General features: G+C 36.9%; 1 protein-coding gene across 1 annotated transcript; it reads left to right on the top strand.

Annotated features, from left to right (window-relative positions):
• The first annotated feature begins 1,280 nt into the window (after nucleotides 1–1,280).
• Nucleotides 1,281–16,575, top strand: LOC103010793 (keratin-associated protein 21-1-like). Its single transcript, XM_057544944.1, has 3 exons — nucleotides 1,281–1,384; nucleotides 10,210–10,359; nucleotides 16,401–16,575. The coding sequence occupies exons 1-3, from the start codon at nucleotides 1,281–1,283 to the stop codon at nucleotides 16,573–16,575; spliced, it is 429 nt and encodes a 142-aa protein (XP_057400927.1).
• Nucleotides 16,576–18,464: the final 1,889 nt, after the last annotated feature.

The raw sequence follows: 18,464 nt of genomic DNA, 5'->3' as shown, positions 1-18,464 counted from the left end.
AGACGTTAGCAGTGAGGAAAGGCACCTCGCAGGAACTTATCACAGATCTGAATTTTGATGTGCAAACAGATTTTTTTTTAGCTGAGAATTAAGGTGGCAAGAAAAACATTAATATCAGAAGAAATGATGCTTATTTTCCTCTTTTATATGTTGAAAAGGTAAATGTGATAGGATTATTTGGAAGAAAGGGGACACATTATATTTCAAAATCACAATGAAAATTTTTGTAGAAGGTTGAGAACTTCTGATTAATGTACGTATAAATACAGGGCAAAATTGAGTTTTGTACTACTTTATGTCATGAATGAATAAGGAGGGTGGGCTTTTGCTGTAGGTATCAATGTTATCTACTAAACTTTAGCTTCTGAACTAAACATACAAGGAACAGTAGTGATAGGAGAAGGAAAGAATGATTTATCGAATTAGAGGAATGCACTAATCTCTCATAATGCAAAACTCTGATAAGATCTGCATATGAAAAAAATTAGACTCTGTTCTGACGTTTCTGATTCTTCAGCCAAATAAAGTTGGTTAGGTTGTGAAAGTCTCCTCAACGGTATTGATAATACTTATGTAGCTACAAAAAATGGGAGAGAAAGGAGGGCTGCCCCACCTGTGAAGGACCTTACTTTGCCTGGTACATGGAAGAAGGAAATATAACAAGAAACATTTACATACAGCACACTGTCTCCACACTTATAAGTAGTTACTCTTCCAGTGGATGGGCTTGGCTTTGAATGATCAGATGTTGATCTGTTTCTAGGGATTTGAGGAGAGTTGGACATGGAGGAGGTACGGAACACTGAGAGGGTTGGAGAAGCCTGGCAAGAAGTCAAGAAAGGAGATAGGAGTATTACTTTTCCTATGGCTGGAAGCAGGACTTTTGGAAAGATGAGAGAGAAAAACTGGCAAAAATTTCCTACATTCCCCAACAAGCTTGTTTTATAAGATAGATATTAAATGAAACGAGACTTTGAAAATGATTATCAGTTTTGGGACACATGATTCTACTGAGACAATTCTTCAGCAGAACATATTAACATGATGCTCTTTAAATAAAACTGGAGTCTCCAAAACAACAAGCTATTTTAAGCAAATCAGTATTGATTGTCAACAGTGACTGGCACATAATGGTTGCTTACATATTTGTTGTCCATGTCAGGGAATGAATGGTATGCTCTGTCAATTACTGACAGTATATAAAGGTCCATGGGAAGTAGACGACACACACTTCAGAAACATCCTCTTGTAACCCACCTGAATCCACTTCCCTTGACAACATGTGTTGCAACTACTACAGCAACTCCTGTGGCTATGGCTGTGGAAACAGCTATGGCTGTGGATTTAGCCCCTATTATGGCTGTGGATATGACTGCGGCTATGGAACCAGATATGGCTGTGGATATGGCTCTGGCACTGGTTACTGCAGCTACTGGTCAGTTTGCTATAGGAGATGTTATTCTTCTTGCTGCTAGAATATCACCATCCAAGCCTTGTTTGCTTCTGACTAAATACATCAAAAGATAATGCTGGTTCAAGGATGCTACCCACAATTTCTATATCCAAGAAATTACATGCCTGACAGAGGCTTTGACATCCAACTACACATTTCTAGATTGGCATCTTTGAGGCCTGAAGCTCCATGGTGGTATCATCTGACTCTTTTCCAAATGTTAGCCTTTACTCCCTTAATCTCTGATTCTCCATTATGACTGTGTTAATGATCCTAATATCCGATAGCTGGGAAAATCACTTATTCTCAATAAAAATCGTTCATTGTTTCTAACAAATCCCGGTGTACTTGCTTGTGAATCAGTCTTTTTTCAGGTGTTATGGCTTCTTTTGAAGATTGGGCTAACTGTTTTTTTTGGGCCTTGAGTTCTTCTTTGATATAATACAAGCATTTCTTCTTATATTTGCATCAGAAATAATACCTTCTCCACCTATTTCTCATATCCCACATGCTCAGCACAAATCTCACAGTATTTCAGAACCATGCTTTGCAAATCTCACTGTGTCTAGGATGGAGCTGGAAGGGAAAGTGGAGGAGGCATGACACATATTCAGGTAGTCATGAGAAAGTCCCAGGTAGAGGAGAGGTGGCCTGAGTGCTTAAAGGAGTAATGGAATGAAAGAGATACTTTCCAGATTTAATGAGAGGGGCTTCCCTGGTGGTGCAGTGGTTGAGAATCTGCCTGTGCAGGGGACACGGGTTTGAGCCCTGGTCTGGGAAGATCCCACATGCCGCGGAGCAACTAGGCCCGTGAGCCACAACTACTGAGCCTGCGCGTCTGGAGCCTGTGCTCCACAACAAGAGAGGCCGAGACAGTGAGAGGCCCTCGCACCGCGATGAAGAGTGGCCCCCGCTTGCCGCAACTAGAGAAAGCCTTCACACAGAAACGAAGACCCAACACTGCCAAAAAAAAATAAAAAAAAAAAAAATCCAGATTTAATGAGAAATTAGAAGCAGAGATAGGTATTAAATACATGAGAATAAAGAACAAAGGAACGAATAAGTTAGTTAGAATAAAAATATGTATAATATCATCTGATTTTGATGGAATTGCAAGTGAATTTATTTGTATATATTGAGGATGAGGAGATTGATTTCTGTCATTTAACTGACAAATAGTTTTGAGTAATTTTGAAAGGGTCTCATCTTAGACAGTGGAGATAAAGTAGGAAAATTTAAAGGCAATTTCCTGCTCTCACAGTGTTTATATTCTAGTATGTGAAGATAAAAAAAGTAAAAAATAACTAAAAGAAAATTTCCAACTGACAGTTGGGATGGGGGGAATAAAACAGCTTAACGGGAAAGAGAGTAAGGATTGAAGTGTTAGAGGGATAATTCAGGGAGGAATTTTGAACTTGTGACAAATGAACTGATGTCAATTGCAAAGAAAGACAGAAAGTACAGTAGTAAGTGTAAGGGGGGGAGAGAAGTTCACTAAGTTTTGGAAGAATATAATTTATTAAGCATGCATGAGATAATTTATATATCCAGGAAAGAGTCTTCACATCTTAACTCTTAATATACCTTCAAAATCTGAAATGTGACTCCTTTAGTTAAAGAACATTTGAGACATTTAGCTTTAAAGAAATTAAAAAATGATGATAATCTATCCAAATACCTTACACTGACACAGCAGTGTTTGACTTAATTCATCCCTTTTTATTGGAGAAATATTGATTGAGTGCATATTATGTGCCAGGCACTATTCTCAGAGCAGGTTATTCAGTGATGCACAGAATAGATATTTTTGCTGTTGTTATGGATAAATCCAGAGGTTTGAATGGAAAGGTATTAGAGGTAATGCAATAAAGATAGAAGACTTTTCAGTAATAAAGGGATATTGTGGTCATAAAGGGTGTGTTGGCAGTGGTATTGAAAATTAAAGTGTCTATACCAGAGAATTTATGAAGTAGAATTGATAGTTTCTAATGTCAAGGGAAACAGAAAAGAAAAGAAACTGAAGATTAATAAAAATTGAGATGAAAATATATTTTCTTTATGCCTATTCTCAGGGATTAAACATAGCAGAGTGATCAGATTAGAGCAGTGAACAATATCAGAAAATATAGGTGGAAAGATTTCTCAACTGAAACAGAATTTCCTAATAATAAATGCTCTCAGAAAATGAAATCAGCAGCTCCGTGAAGATTCCTGTTGAAAGCATTCCATAAATTATTGGATCATAATGCATTTTGTGTTGTTGAAATGTGAGTGTCGAGTAGAATGAATCACCTTCTGGACTTTATACACCCTTCCAACTTGGATTTCATAGTTTTCACCATAAAAGGTCACTTCGAGGACCTTCAAGATGGCAGAGGAGTGAAATGTGGAGATCACCTTCCTCCCCACAAATACATCAAAAATACACCTACATGTGGAACAGCTCCTACAGAACACCTACTGAATGCTGGCAGAAGACCTCAGACTTCACAAAAGGCAAGAAACTCCCCACGTACCTGGGTAGGGAAAAAGAAATAAGAAAAAACAGAGACCAAAGAATAAGGATGGGACCTGCACCAGTGGGAGGGAGCTGTGAAGGAGGATAAGTTTCCACACACTAGGAAACCCCTTCACTGGCGGGGACAGGGGGTGGGCAGGGGGGACGTTTCGGAGCCACGGAGGAGAGCGCAGCAACAGGGATGCAGAGGGCAAAGCGGAGAGATTCCTGCACAGAGGATGGTGCCAACCAGCACTCACCAGCCTGAGAGGCTTGTCTGCTCACCTGCCGGGGCCAGTGGGGGCTGGGACCTGAGGTTTGGGCTTCAGAGTTCATACCCCAGGGAGAGGACTGGGTTTGGCTGCGTGAACACAGCCTGAAGGGGGCTAGTGCACCACAGCTAGGTAGGACGGAGTCCAGGGAAAAAGTCTGGAAATGCCTAAGAGGCAAGAGACCATGGTTTTGGGGCACGTGAGGAGAGGGGATTCAGAGCACCACCAAAATGAGCTCCAGAGATGGGTGTGAGCCGTGGCTATCAGCGTGGACACCAGAGACCGACATGAAATACTAAGGCTGCTGCTACAGCCACCAAGAAGCCTGTGTGCAAGCACAGGCCACTCTCCACACGTCCTCTCCTGGGAGCCTGTGCAGCCCCCACTGCCAGAGTCCCGTGATCCAGGGACAACTACCCTCGGAGAACACATGGCGTGCCTCAGGCTGTTGCAACGTCATACAGGTCTCTGCCGCTGCAGGCTTGCTCCGGATTCCGTACCCCTCCCTCTCCCCAGCCTGAGTGAGTGAGAGCCCCCTAACCAGCTGCGCCTTTAACCCCTTCCTGTCTGGGCAAAGAATAGACGCTAGAGGGTGACCTACATGCAGAGGCAGGGCCAAATCCAAGTCCCCTTCACCAGGAAGCCTACACAAGCCACTGAACTAACCTGACCTACTTGGGGGAGACATCAAAAACAATGGGAACTATGAACCTTCAGCCTGCGAAAAGGAGACCCTAAACAAAGTAAGTTAGGCAAAATGAGAAGACAGAGAGATAAGCAGCAGATGAAGGAGCAAGGTAAAAACCCACCTAACCAAACAAATGAAGAGGAAATAGGCAGTCTACCTGAAAAAGAATTCAGAGTAATGATAGTAAAGATGATCCAAAATCTTGGAAATAGAATGGAGAAAATACAAGAAACCTTTAAAGAGACCTAGAAGAAATAAAGAGCAAACAAACAATGATGAACAATGCAATAAATGAATTAAAAATTCTGTAGAAGGAATCAGTGGCTGAATAACCCAGGCAGAAGAATGGATAACTGACCTGGAAGATGAAATAACTACCGGAGAAAAGAATAAAGAAAAAGAATGAAAAGAATTGAGGACAGTCTCAGAGACCTCTGGGACAACATTAAACATACCAACATTTGAATTATAGGGGTCCCAGAAGAAGAAGAGAAAAAAAAAGGGACTGAGAAAATATTTGAAAAGATTATAGTTGAAAACTTCCCTAATGTGGGAAAGGAAATAGTCAATCAAATCCAGGAAGCACAGAGAGTCCATTACAGGATAAATGCAAGGAGAAACACACCAAGCCACATATTAATCAAACTACCAAAAATTTAATACAAAGAAAAAATAATGAAAGCAGCAAGGGAAAAGCAACAAATAACATACACGGGAATCCCCATAAAGTTAACAGCTGATCTTTCAGCAGAAACTCTGCAAGCCAGAAGGGAGTGGCAGGACATATTTAAAGTGATGAAAGGGAAAAGCCTACAATCAAGATGACTCCACACAGCAAAGATCTCATTCATATTCAAAGGAGAAATTAAAACCTTTACAGACAAGCAAAGCTAAGAGAATACAGCACAACAAAACCAGCTTTACAACAAATGCTAAGGGAACCTCTCCAGGCAGGAAACACAAGAGAAGGAAAAGACCTACAATAACACACCCAAAGCAATTAAGAAAATGGTATAGGAACATACATATCTATAATTACCTTAAATGTAAATGGATTAAATGCTCCAACCAAAAGACATAGACTGGCTGAATGGAAACAAAAACAAGACCAATATATATGCTGTCTACAAGACACCCACTTCAGACCTAGGGACACATACAGACTGAAAGTGAGGGGATGGAAAAAGATATTCCATGCAAATGGAAAGCAAAAGAAAGCTGGAGTAGCAATTCTCACATCAGACAAAATAGACTCTAAAATAAAGACTATTACAAGAGACAAAGAAGGACACTACATAATGATCAAGGGATCAATCCAAGAAGAAGATATAACAATTGTAAATATTTGTGCACCTAACATAGGAGCACCTCAATACATAAGGCAAATGCTAACATCCATAAAAGGGGAAAATGACAGTAACACAATCATAGTAGGGGACTTTAACACCCCACTTTAACCAATGAACAGATCAGCCAAAATGAAAATAAATAAGGAAACGCAAGCTTTAAATGACACATTAAACAAGATGGACTTAATTTATATTTAGAAGACATTCTCTCCAAAAACAACAGAATACACTTTCTTCTCAAGTGCCCATGGAACATTCTCCAGGGTAGAATCATATCTTGGGTCGCAAATCAAGGCTTGGTAAATTTAAGAAAATTGAAATCGTTTCAAGTATCTTTTCCAACCACAACACTATGAGACTAGATATCAATTACATGAAAAAAACTGTAAAAAATACAATCACATGGAGGCTAAACAATACACTACTAAATAACCAAGAAATCACTGAAGAAATCAAAGAGGAAATCAAAAAATACCTAGAAACAAATGACAATGAAAACACGATGACCCAAAACCTATGGGATGCAGCAAAAGCACTTCTAAGAGGGAAGTTTATAGCAATACAATCCTACCTCAAGAAACAAGAAACATCTCAAATAAACAACATAACCTTACACCTAGAGCAATTAGAGAAAGAAGAATAAAAAACCTGCAAAGTTAGCAGAAAGAAGGAAATCATAAAGATCAGATCAGAAATAAATGAAAAAGAAATGAAGGAAACAGTAGGAAAGATCAATAAAACTAAAAGCTGGTTCTTTGAGAAGATAAGCAAAATTGATAAACCATTGGCAAGACTCATAAAGAAAAAAAGGGGGAAGACTGAACTCAACAGAATTAGAAATGAAAAAGGAGAAGTAAAAACCGACACTGCAGAAATACAAAGGATCATGAGAGATTACTACAAGCAAACATATGCCAATAAAATGGACACCCTGGAAGAAATGGACAAATTCTTAAAAAGCACAACCTTCTGAGACTGAACCAGGAAGAAAGAGAAAATATAAACAGACCAATCACAAGCACTGAAATTGAAACTGTGATTAAAACTCTTACAACAAACAAAAGCCCAGGACCAAATGGCTTCGCAGGCGAATTCTATTAAATATTTAGAGAAGAGTTAACACCCATCCTTTTCAAACTCTTTCAAAATATAGCAGAGGGAGGAACACTCCCCAACTCATTCTACGAGGCCACCATCACCCTGATACCAAAACCAGACAAAGATGTCACGAAAAAAAAAAAATTACAGGCCAATATCTCTGATGAACATAGATGCAAAAATCCTCTACAAAATACTAGCAAACAGCATACAACAGCACATTAAAAGGATCATACACCATGGTCAAGTGGGGTTTATCCCAGGAATGCAAGGATTCTTCAATGTATGCAAATCAATCAATGTGATACACCATATTAACAAATTGTAGGAGAAAAACCATGTAATGATCTCAATAGATGCAGAGAAAGCTTTTGACAAAATTCAACTCTCATTTATGATAAAAATTCTCAAGAAAGTAGGCATAGGGGGCACTTACCTCAACATAATAAAGGGCATATACGACAAACCCACAGCCAACATTGTTCTCAATGGTGAACAACTGAAACCATTTCCACTAAGATCAGGAACAAAACAAGGTTGTCCACGCTTACCATTATTATTCAACATAGTTTTGGAAGTTTTAGCTACAGCAATCAGAGAGAAAAAAGAAATAAAAGGAATCCAAAATGGAAAAGAAGAAGTAAAACTGTCACTGTTTGCAGATGACTTGATACTATTCATAGAGAATCCTAAAGATGCTACCAGAAAACTAGTAGAGCTAATCAATGAATTTGGTAATGTAGCAGTAAACAAAATTAATGTACAGAAATCTCTTGCATTACTATACACTAATGACAAAACATCTGAAAGAGAATTTAAGGAAACACTTCCATTTACCATTGCAACAAAAAGAATAAAATACCTAGGAATAAACCTACCTAAGGAGACAAAAGATCTGTATGCAGAAAACTATAAGACACTGATGAAAGAAATTAAAGAGGATACAAACAGATTGAGAGATATACCATACTCTTGGATTGGAAGAATCAACATTGTGAAAATGACTATACTACCCAAAGCCATCTACAGATTCAGTGCAATCCCTATTTAACTACCAATGGTATTTTTCACAGAACTAGAACCAAAAATTGCACAAAATTTTGGAAACACAAAAGACCCCAAATAGCAAAGCAATCTCATGAAAGAAAAACAGAGCTGGAGGAATCAGGCTCTGTGACTTCAGACTATACTACAAAGCTACAGTAATCAAGACAGTATTGTACTGGCACAAAAACAGAACTATAGATCAATGGAACAGGATAGAAAGCCCAGAGATAAACCCATGCACATATGGTCACCTTATCTTTGATAAAAGAGGCAAGAATATACCATGGAGAAAAGACAGCCTCTTCAATAAGTGGTGCTGGCAAAACTGGACAGCTACATGTAAAAGAATGAAATTAGAACACTCCCTAACAACATACACAAAAATAAACTCAAAATGGATTAAAGACCCAAATGTAAGCCAGACACTGTAAAATTCTTAGAGGAAAACATAAGCAGAACACTCTATGACATAAATCACAGCAAGATTCTTTTTGATCCACCTCCTAGAGAAATGGAAATAAAAGCAAAAATAAAAAATGGGGCCTAATGAAACTTAAAAGCTTTTGCACAGCAAATGAAACTATAAACAAGACGAGAAGACAACCTTCAGAATGGGAGAAAATATTTGCAACTGAATCAACGGACAAAGGATTAATCTCCAAAATATATAAACAGCTCATGCAGCTCAATATTAAAAAAACAAACAATGCAATCAAAAAATGGGCAGAAGACCTAAACAGACATTTCTCCAAAGAAGACATACAGATGACCAAGAGGCACATGAAAAGCTGCTTAACATCACTAATTATTAGAGAAATGCAAATCAAAACTACAATGAGGTATCACCTCACACCAGTTAGTATGGGCACCATCAGAAAATCTACAAACAACAAATGATGGAGAAGGTGTGGAGAAAAGGGAACCCTCTTGCACTGTTGGTGGGAATGTAAATTGATACAGCCACTATGGAGAACAGTATGGATGTTCCTTAAAAAAACTAAAGGTAGAATTACCATATGACTCAGCAGTCCCACTACTGGGCATATACCCAGAGAAAACCATAATTGAAAAAGACACATGCAACCCAATGTTCATTGCAACAGTATTAACAATAGCCAGGACATGGAAACAACCTAAATGCCCATCGACAGATGAATGGATAAAGAAGATGTGGTACATATATACAATGGAATATTACTCAGCCATAAAAAGGAACGAAATTGGGTCATTTGTAGGGACTTGGATGGACCTAGAGACTGTCATACAGAGTGAAGTAAGTCAGAAAGAGAAAAACAATTATTGTATATTAATGTATATATGTGGAATCTAGAAAAATGATATAGATGAACCAGTTTGCAAGGCAGAAATAGAGACACAGATGTAGAGAACAAACATATGGACACCAAAAGGGGAAAGCAGGGTGGGGGTGTGTGTGTGTGATAGTGGTGGGACGAATTGGGAGATTGGGATAGATATATATACACTAATATGTATAAAATAGATAACTAATAAGAACCTGCTGTATAAAAAATATAGATTAAAAAAAAAAAAACTGGAGTCTCCAAAACAATGAGCTATTTTAAGCAAATCATTATTAATTGTCAACAGTGACTGGCACATAATGGTTGCTTACATATTTGTTGCCTGTGTCAAGGAATGAATGTTATGCTCTGCCAATTACTGACAGTATATAAAGGTCCATGGGAAGTAGACGACACACACACTTCAGAAACATCCTCTTGCAACCCACCTGAATCCACTTCCCTTGACAACATGTTTTGCAACTACTACGGCAATTCCTGTGACTACGGGTGTGGAAACAGCTATGACTGTGGGTTTAGTCCTTATTATGGCTATGGATGTGGCTGTAGATATGGTTCCCATTATGGCTGTGGCTATGGAACAAGATATGGCTGTGGATATGGCTCCTACTATGGCTGTGGATATGGCTCTGGTACTGGCTACTGCAGCTACCGGCCAGTTTGCTATAGGAGATGTTATTCTTCTTGCTACTAGAACATCACCATCCAAGGTCCATTCGCTTCTGTAAAGACATCTAAAGATAATGCTGATTCAAAGATCTTTAGGACACAATTTCTATATCCAAGAAATTACATGTCTGACAGATGTATTGACCTCCAGCTACCAATTTTTAGATTGTCATCTTTGTGGCCTGAAGTCCATGGTGGTATTATTTGCCTATTTTCCAATTGTTAGCCTTTACTACCTTAATCTCTGATTCTCTGTTTTGATGATCCTAACATCCTATTGTTGGGGAAATCCCTTGCTATCAATAAGAATTGTTCATTGTTTCTAACAAATCTCTGTGTATTCGTTTGTGAATTAGTCTTTTTTGAAGTGTTATGGCCTCTGTTGAAAATTGGACTAATATCTTGCCTGAATCTTGAGTTTTTCCTTGATATAATATAAGCATTTCTTCTTATATTTGCATCAGAAATAATACCTCTCCACTTATTTCTCGTATCCCACATGCTCAGGCACTCACATACTCAAGCACAAATCTCACAGTATTTCAGTGTGCTTTGCAAACTGCTCTGTGTATGGGACGGAGCTGGAGGGGAAAAGAGGAGGAATGACACTTTAAGCAGGATGTTAATGCAAAGTCTAAGGTAGAGAAAAGGTGGCCTGAGTGCTTAAAGGAATAATGGAATTGAAGAGATACTTGCCAGAATTAATGAGAAATTATAAGCAGAGCTAAGTATTAAAGTACATGAAGAAAAGAGAGCTAGGAAAGGATAAGTTAGAATAAAATTATTCTACTGTATCATCTGCTTATGATGGAATTGCAAATATATTTATTTGCACATATTTATTGAGATTGAGGAAATTTATTCAAGTCACTTAATTGACAAATAGTTTTGAGTAGTTTTGAAAGAGTCTCATTCTATACAATGAAGACACAGTAGGAAAATTATAGACAAGTTTCCTGCTCTCACAATGTTTACATTCTAGTATGTGAAGATAAAAAAGTAAAAAATAATTAAGAAAATTTCAAACTGACAGTTGGGATGGGGGGAATAAACAGCTTAATGGGAAAGAGAGTAAGGACTGAAGTGTTAGAGGGATAGTTCAGGGAGGAATTTTGAACTTGTGACAAATGAGCTGATGTCAATTGCAAAGAAAGACTGGAAAGTACAGTAGTAAGTGTAAGGGGTGCGAGAAGTTAACTAAGTTTTGGAAAAATATGATTTATTAAGTATGTATGAGATAATTTGTATATCCAGAAGAGAATCTTCACACACTAGCTCTTAACATACCTTCAAAATCTGAAATGTTGTGACTCCTTAGTTAAAGAACATTTGAGACACTCAGCTTTATGGAAATGAGAAAATGGTGATAATATTTACAAATATACTACAAGTTACATGTGCCACACAAATGTTTGACTTCATACATTTTCTTATTGGAGAAATATTGATTGAGTGCAAACCATGTGCCAGGCACTGTTGTGAGAGATGATTATTCAGTGATGTATAGAATAGATATATATATTTTTTGTTTTGGATCAATATGGAGATGTTTGAATTGAAAGGTATTAGAAGTAATTCAATAAAGATAGAAGACTTTTCAATAATCCAGGAGTATAGTCATCAGAAAGTGTGTGTTGGCAGTGGTATTGAAAAATAAAGTGTCTAATCCAGAGAATTTGTGAAATAACACTGATAGTTTTGAATTTAAATGATGACAGAAAAAGAAAGAAATTGAAGAATAATAAAAATTGGAATGGAGATATATTGGTATTTTCTTTACGCCTATTGTTATGGATTAAACATAGCAGAGTGATCAGATTATACCAATGACCAGTATCATAAATAAGATATATTCATTAACTGGAAGAAATTTGGCTAATAATTGATGTTCTCAGAAAGTGAAATTGACAGCTTTGTGAAAATTCCTGTTGAAGGCATTCCATAAACTACTGCATCACAACTCATTTTTTGTTTCAAAATGTGAGTGCCCAGTAGAAGGAATCATCTTCTGGAGTTTTTACTCCCTTCCAACTTGGATTTCCTTGTTGTTACTATAGAAAAGTTACTTTAATTTTGATAAGAAATGAAAGAGGAGAAATAACAAGTGATACCACAAACATACAGAAAATGACAAGAGAATACTATAAAAAGTTACATGTCAACAAATTGGACATCCTAGAAGGAACAGACAAATTTCTAGAAACATACAGAATGCTGAGACTGAGTCAAGAAGAAGCAGACAATTTGAACAGACTGATCACTCGAAGTAAAATTGAACCTGTAATTCAAAAAACTCCCAGCTAATAAAAGTCCAGCACTGGAGGATTTCACAGGGGAATTCTACCAAACATATAAGGAAGAATGATACCTATCCTTCTCAATCTCTTCCAAAAAATTGAAGATGAAGGAACACTCCCAAATTCATTCAACAAGGCCACCATTGCCCCAATACCAAAACTAGACAAAGACACTACAGAAAAAAGAAAATTATAGCCCAATATTTTTGAAGAATATGGATACAAAATCCTCAACAATATTTTAGCAAACCAAATTCAATAGTACAGAAAAAGTTCATATACCATGATCAAGTTGTATTTATTCCAGGGTCACAAGGATGGCTTAACATATGCAAGTAAATCAATGTGACACACCACATTAAAAAAAAAAAAAAGACAAAAATCACATGATCACATCAATAGATGCAGAAAAAGCATTTGAAAAAATTCAACACCAATTTATGATAATAACGCTCATCAAAGTGGGTGTAGAGAGAAAATATCTCAATGTAGTAAAGGCTATTTATGACAAACACACAACCAATATAATACTCAATGGTGAAAAGATGAAAGCCTTCCTGCTACATTCAGGAATAAGACAAGGATGATCACATCACTCTTGCCACTTCTATTTGACATAGAATTGGAAGTCCTAGCCACAGCAAACAACAAGAAGAAATAAAATATCCAGATTGGAAAGGAAGAGGTAACACCATAACTATTTGCAGATGATGTGGTACTTTATATAGAGAACTCTAAAGTCTCCACCCAAAAACCATTAGAACCAATAAATGAATTCAGAAGGTTGCATGATACAAGATTAATATACAGAAATCTGTTGTGTTTCTATATACTAATAATAAAATATTAGGAAGATAAAGTAAATCCCATTGAAAATTGCATCAAAAATACCTAGGAATAAACTTAAACAAGGAGGTGAAAGACCTATACTCTGAAAAGTATAGCACTGAAGGAAATTGAAAATTATACAAAGAAATGGAAATATATCCTGTGTCCTTGGATTGGAACAATTAAAATTATTAAAATGACCATACCTCCAAAAGAAATCTACAGATTTAATGCAATCCCTATCAAAATACTTTTGACATTTTCCATAGAACTAGACCAGATAATCCTAAAATTCACAGAACTAGAACAAATAATCATTAAATAATTCTAACATTCATAGAAAAATATTCCTAAAACTAGAAGAACAAAAGACCCCCAACTGCCAAAGCACTCTTTAGAGAAAAAGAACAAAGCTGGACATTCAACCCTCCCAGACCTCAGACTATAGTACAAAGGTACAGTAATCAAAACAGCATGGTATTGGCACAAAAACAGACACATAGGTCAGTGGAACAGAATACAGAGCCCAGAAATAATCTCACACACCTATGATCAATTAATCTATGACAGAGGAGGCAGAATATACAGTGGAGAAAAGACAGTCTCTTGAACAAATGGTACTGGGAAAACTGGACAGCAAAATGTAGAACAATGAGATTAGAACATTCCCTCACACCATATCAAAAATAAACTCAAAATGGGTTAAAGACCTAAATGTAAGACCTGAAAATATAAAACTCTTAGGAGAAAACATAGGAAGCACACTCTTTGACATAAATTGTAGCATTATTTATTTTTTTTGGATCTGTGTCCTACGGCAAAAAAATAAGTAAATAAAAAAAAGCAAAAGTAAACAAATGAGACATAATTACACTTAAAAGGTTTTGCACAACAAAGGAAGCAGTTGAAAAGATGAAAAGACAACTTATGAAATGCAAGAAAATATTTGCAAATGATGTGACTGATAAGGTGTTAATATCCAAATTATATAAATAACTCATACAACTCAATATAAAAAAACCAAACAACCCAATCAAAAAATGGGTAGAAGACCTGAACAGACATTTTGCCCAAAGAAGACATACAGACAGCTAACAGGCATAATAAAAGATGCTCAACATCACAAATTATTAGAGAAATTCAAGTCAAGACAACAATGAGATATCACCTCACACCTGTCAGAATGGCTATCATCAAAAATCTACAACTAACATATGTTGGAGAGGATGGGGAGAAAAGGGAACGCTTATACACTGTTGGTGGGAATGTAAATTGGTACTACCACTAGGGAAAATATTACGGAAATTCCTTAAAATCTAAAAATAGAACTACCATGTGATTCAGCAATTCCACTCCTGGGTATATATCAGGAAAAAATTAATACACTAATTTGAAAAAATACATGCACTCCCATGTTCATAGCAGCACTATTGAAAATATCCAACAGATAGAAACAGCTCAAGTGCCCATCAACAGATGATTGAATATATCCAATGCATACAATGGGGTATTACACAGCCATAAAAAAGAATGAAATACTGCCCTTTGCAGAAAAATGGATAGACCTAAAAATATTATGCTTAGTGAAATAAGTCAAACAGGGAAATAAATCAGGCAGAGAAAGAAAAATACTGTATGATAGCACTTATATGAGGAATCTAAAAATTATAGAAGTGAATGTATATGCAAAACAGAAGAATAAGAATCACGGATATAGAAAAGAAACTTGTGGTTACCAAAGGGAATCGAGAAGGAGGAGGGCCAAATTAGGGCCGTGGGATTAACTGATGCAAACTACTATATATAAAGTAGATAAGCAACAATGATATACTGTATACATAGGGAATTATACCCATTATCTTTTAATAACCTTTAATAAAGTATAATCTTCAAAAATACTGAATCACTATGCTCTACACCTGAAACTAACACAATATTGTAGATCAACTATACTTCAATAGTAATAAAAAAACTTAAATTTTGGAGACTGTCTAATTCTGAAAATGGTGATATACAGGTAACATAAGCAAAAAATCTCCCCAACCAAACAAACAAACAAACAAAAACTATACTTTTTGGACTACATGTTTGGTAATGGAAAGGTCAAGTATTTGTTTAGAGTGGGTAGATAGGGTATGTTTGGATTTAAACATCTATAGGTATATAAGAAGCATATTTATAAATGCATAGGGGTAAACCAAGATTTCTATTCATAGCACTAATGACATTTTGGAACAGATATTTTTTCTTCTTGGGGGCTGTTTTGTGCCCGGTAGAATTAGCAGCATCTTTGGTTTCTACACAAGATGAGATTCAATACCTGGCATGTAGGTATCTGGGGGGGAAAAGCCTGGTAAGAAGTTGCAATGATTCAAAAAAATGGACAGAAATATTTTGTGTTCATGTGGACAGACGCAGATGTGAAAGTAAAGAGGAAAGACAAAAAGGAGCAATATTTGTTTAATATTTCCACCCAAACCTTTTACTATAAGATATATATTAAATGATAGGAAGTTTGGAAAATGGGTACAAGTTACTGGGCACATGATTCTACACAGACAATTCTTTGGCAGAGCATATTAAAATGATGCTCTTTAAATAAAATGAAGTCTCCAAAATAACAAGATAGTCTAAGCAAATCATTATTGATTGTCAACAGTGACTGGAACATAATGGTTGCTTACATATTTGTTGTCTACGTCAAGGAATGAATGGTATGCTCTGCCAATTACTGGCAGTATAAAAAGGTCCAGGGGAAGTAGACGACACACACACTTCAGAAACATCCTCTTGCAACCCATCTGAATCCACTTCCCTTGACAACATGTGTTGCAACTACTACAGCAACTCTTGTGGCTATGGCCGTGGATTTAGTCTCTATTACAGCTGTGGATATGGGACTCGCTATGGCTGTGGATATGGCTCAGGATACGGCTGTGGATATGGCTCCCCTTATGGCTGTGTTTATGGAACAGGATATGGCTGTGGATATGACACTGGCTACTGCTGCTACTGGCCAGTTTGCTACTGGAGATGTTATTCTTCTTGCTGCTAAAACATCACCATCCAAACCTCGTGTGTTCCTGAAATGACACATCTAAAGATAATGAGATTCAAGGATCTATAACCCATGATTTCTATATCCAGGAAACTACATGCCTAACAGAGGCTTTGACCTCCATCTACCCATTTTTAGATTGACATCTTTGTGGCTTGAGGTTCCATGATAGCGTCTGCTTATTGTCCGAAAGTTAGCCTTCAACTTCCTTAATCTCTGATTCCCGGTTATGACTGTGTTGATGATCCTAACATCCTACAGTTGGGGAAATCACTTATTCTCAATAAAAAAGGTGCATTGTTGCTAACAAACCTTTGTGTACTTGCTTGTGAATTAGTCATTTTTTGAGATGTTATGGCCTCTGGTGAAAGTTGGGTAATATCTTGCCTGAACCTTGAGTTCTTCCTTGATATAATACAAGCATTTCTTCTTGCATTTGCACCCGAAAAAATGTCTTCTCCTATTTCTTGTTTCTCACATACTCAGGCGCTCATATACCCAGGCACAAATCTCACAGTATTTCACTACTGTGCTTTGCAGATCCCCCTTTGTCTAGGTTGGAGCTGGAGGGGAAAGAGGAGGGGGAATGACACTTTATTCAGGATGTTAATGCAGAGTCCAAGGCAGAGAAGAGGTGCCCTGAGTGCTTAAAGGAATTGAAGAGATATTTTCCAGAATTAATGAGGAATTAGAATTAGACATAGGTATGGAAAACACGAGAATAAAGAACTAAGCAACAGATAAGTGAGAATAAACATATTCTCTTATATCACCTGCTTTTGATGGAACTGAAAATGTATTTGTTTTCATATATCGTGGTTGAGGAAATTGATTTCGGTCACTTAATTGGCAAATAGTTTTGAGTAGTTTAGAAAGGGCCTCATCTTAGTGAAGACAAAGTAGGAAAATTATAGACAAGTTACTTGCTCTCACAGTGTTTATATTCTAGGACGTTAAGATAGAAAAACAAACAGTAAAAAATAATTAAGATAATTTCCAACTGACAGTTGGGAGGGGGGACTAACACCGGTTTATGGGAAAGAGAGTAAGGATCGAAGTATCAGAGGGATAGTTCAGGGAGGTATTTTGAAGTTGTGATGAGCTGATGCCAATGGCAAAGGAAGATTAGAAAGGGCAGTAGCAAGTGTAAAGTGGGAAAAGAAGTCCGTGAAGTTCTGGCAGAATATGATTTATTAGGCATGTATGAGTTAACTTATATATCCAGAAAAGAGTCTTCACGAACTCTTACCATACTTTCAAAGTCAAAAGTGTTGTGACTCCTTAGTTAAAGAACGTCTGAGACACTCAGCTCTACAGAAGTGAGAAAAGGGTGATAATATTTACAAGTATCCTATAATTTATATGTGCCACACAAATGTTTGCCTTCATATTCTTATCGGAGAAATATTGTTTGAGTGTAAGTTATGTGCCAGGCACTGTTGTCAGAGCTGATTATGCAGTGATGTACAGAATAGATATGGTTTCTCTTGTTTTGCCTCAATATCCAGATGTTTGAATGGAAAGGTATTCGAAGTAATGCAGTAAAGATAGAAGAATTTTCACTAACCCATGGGTATTGTGGAAAGAAAGTGTGTGTTGGCAGGGTATTGAAAAGTTACGTGCGTATCCCAGGTAATTTGTGAAGTAAAATTGATCGTTTTGAATGTAAAAGATGACAGAAAAGGAAAGAAACTGAAGAATAACAAAAATTGGAGTGGAGGTATATTTTCTTTATGTTTATTGTTGTGGATTAAGCATAGCAGAGTGATCAGATTAGACCAGTGACGACTATCAGAAAACAATAGGTAGAAAGATTTCTCAACTGAAAGAAAATTTTCTAATCACGAATGTTCTCAGAAAATGAAATCAGCAGCTTCGTGAAAATT

The sequence above is a fragment of the Balaenoptera acutorostrata genome, chromosome 4, assembly GCF_949987535.1.
Source record: "Balaenoptera acutorostrata chromosome 4, mBalAcu1.1, whole genome shotgun sequence".
Taxonomy (NCBI): Eukaryota; Metazoa; Chordata; class Mammalia; order Artiodactyla; family Balaenopteridae; genus Balaenoptera; species Balaenoptera acutorostrata.
The sequence above is the reverse complement of the archived record's forward strand: the minus strand, read 5'-3'. Positions and strand labels throughout refer to the sequence as shown.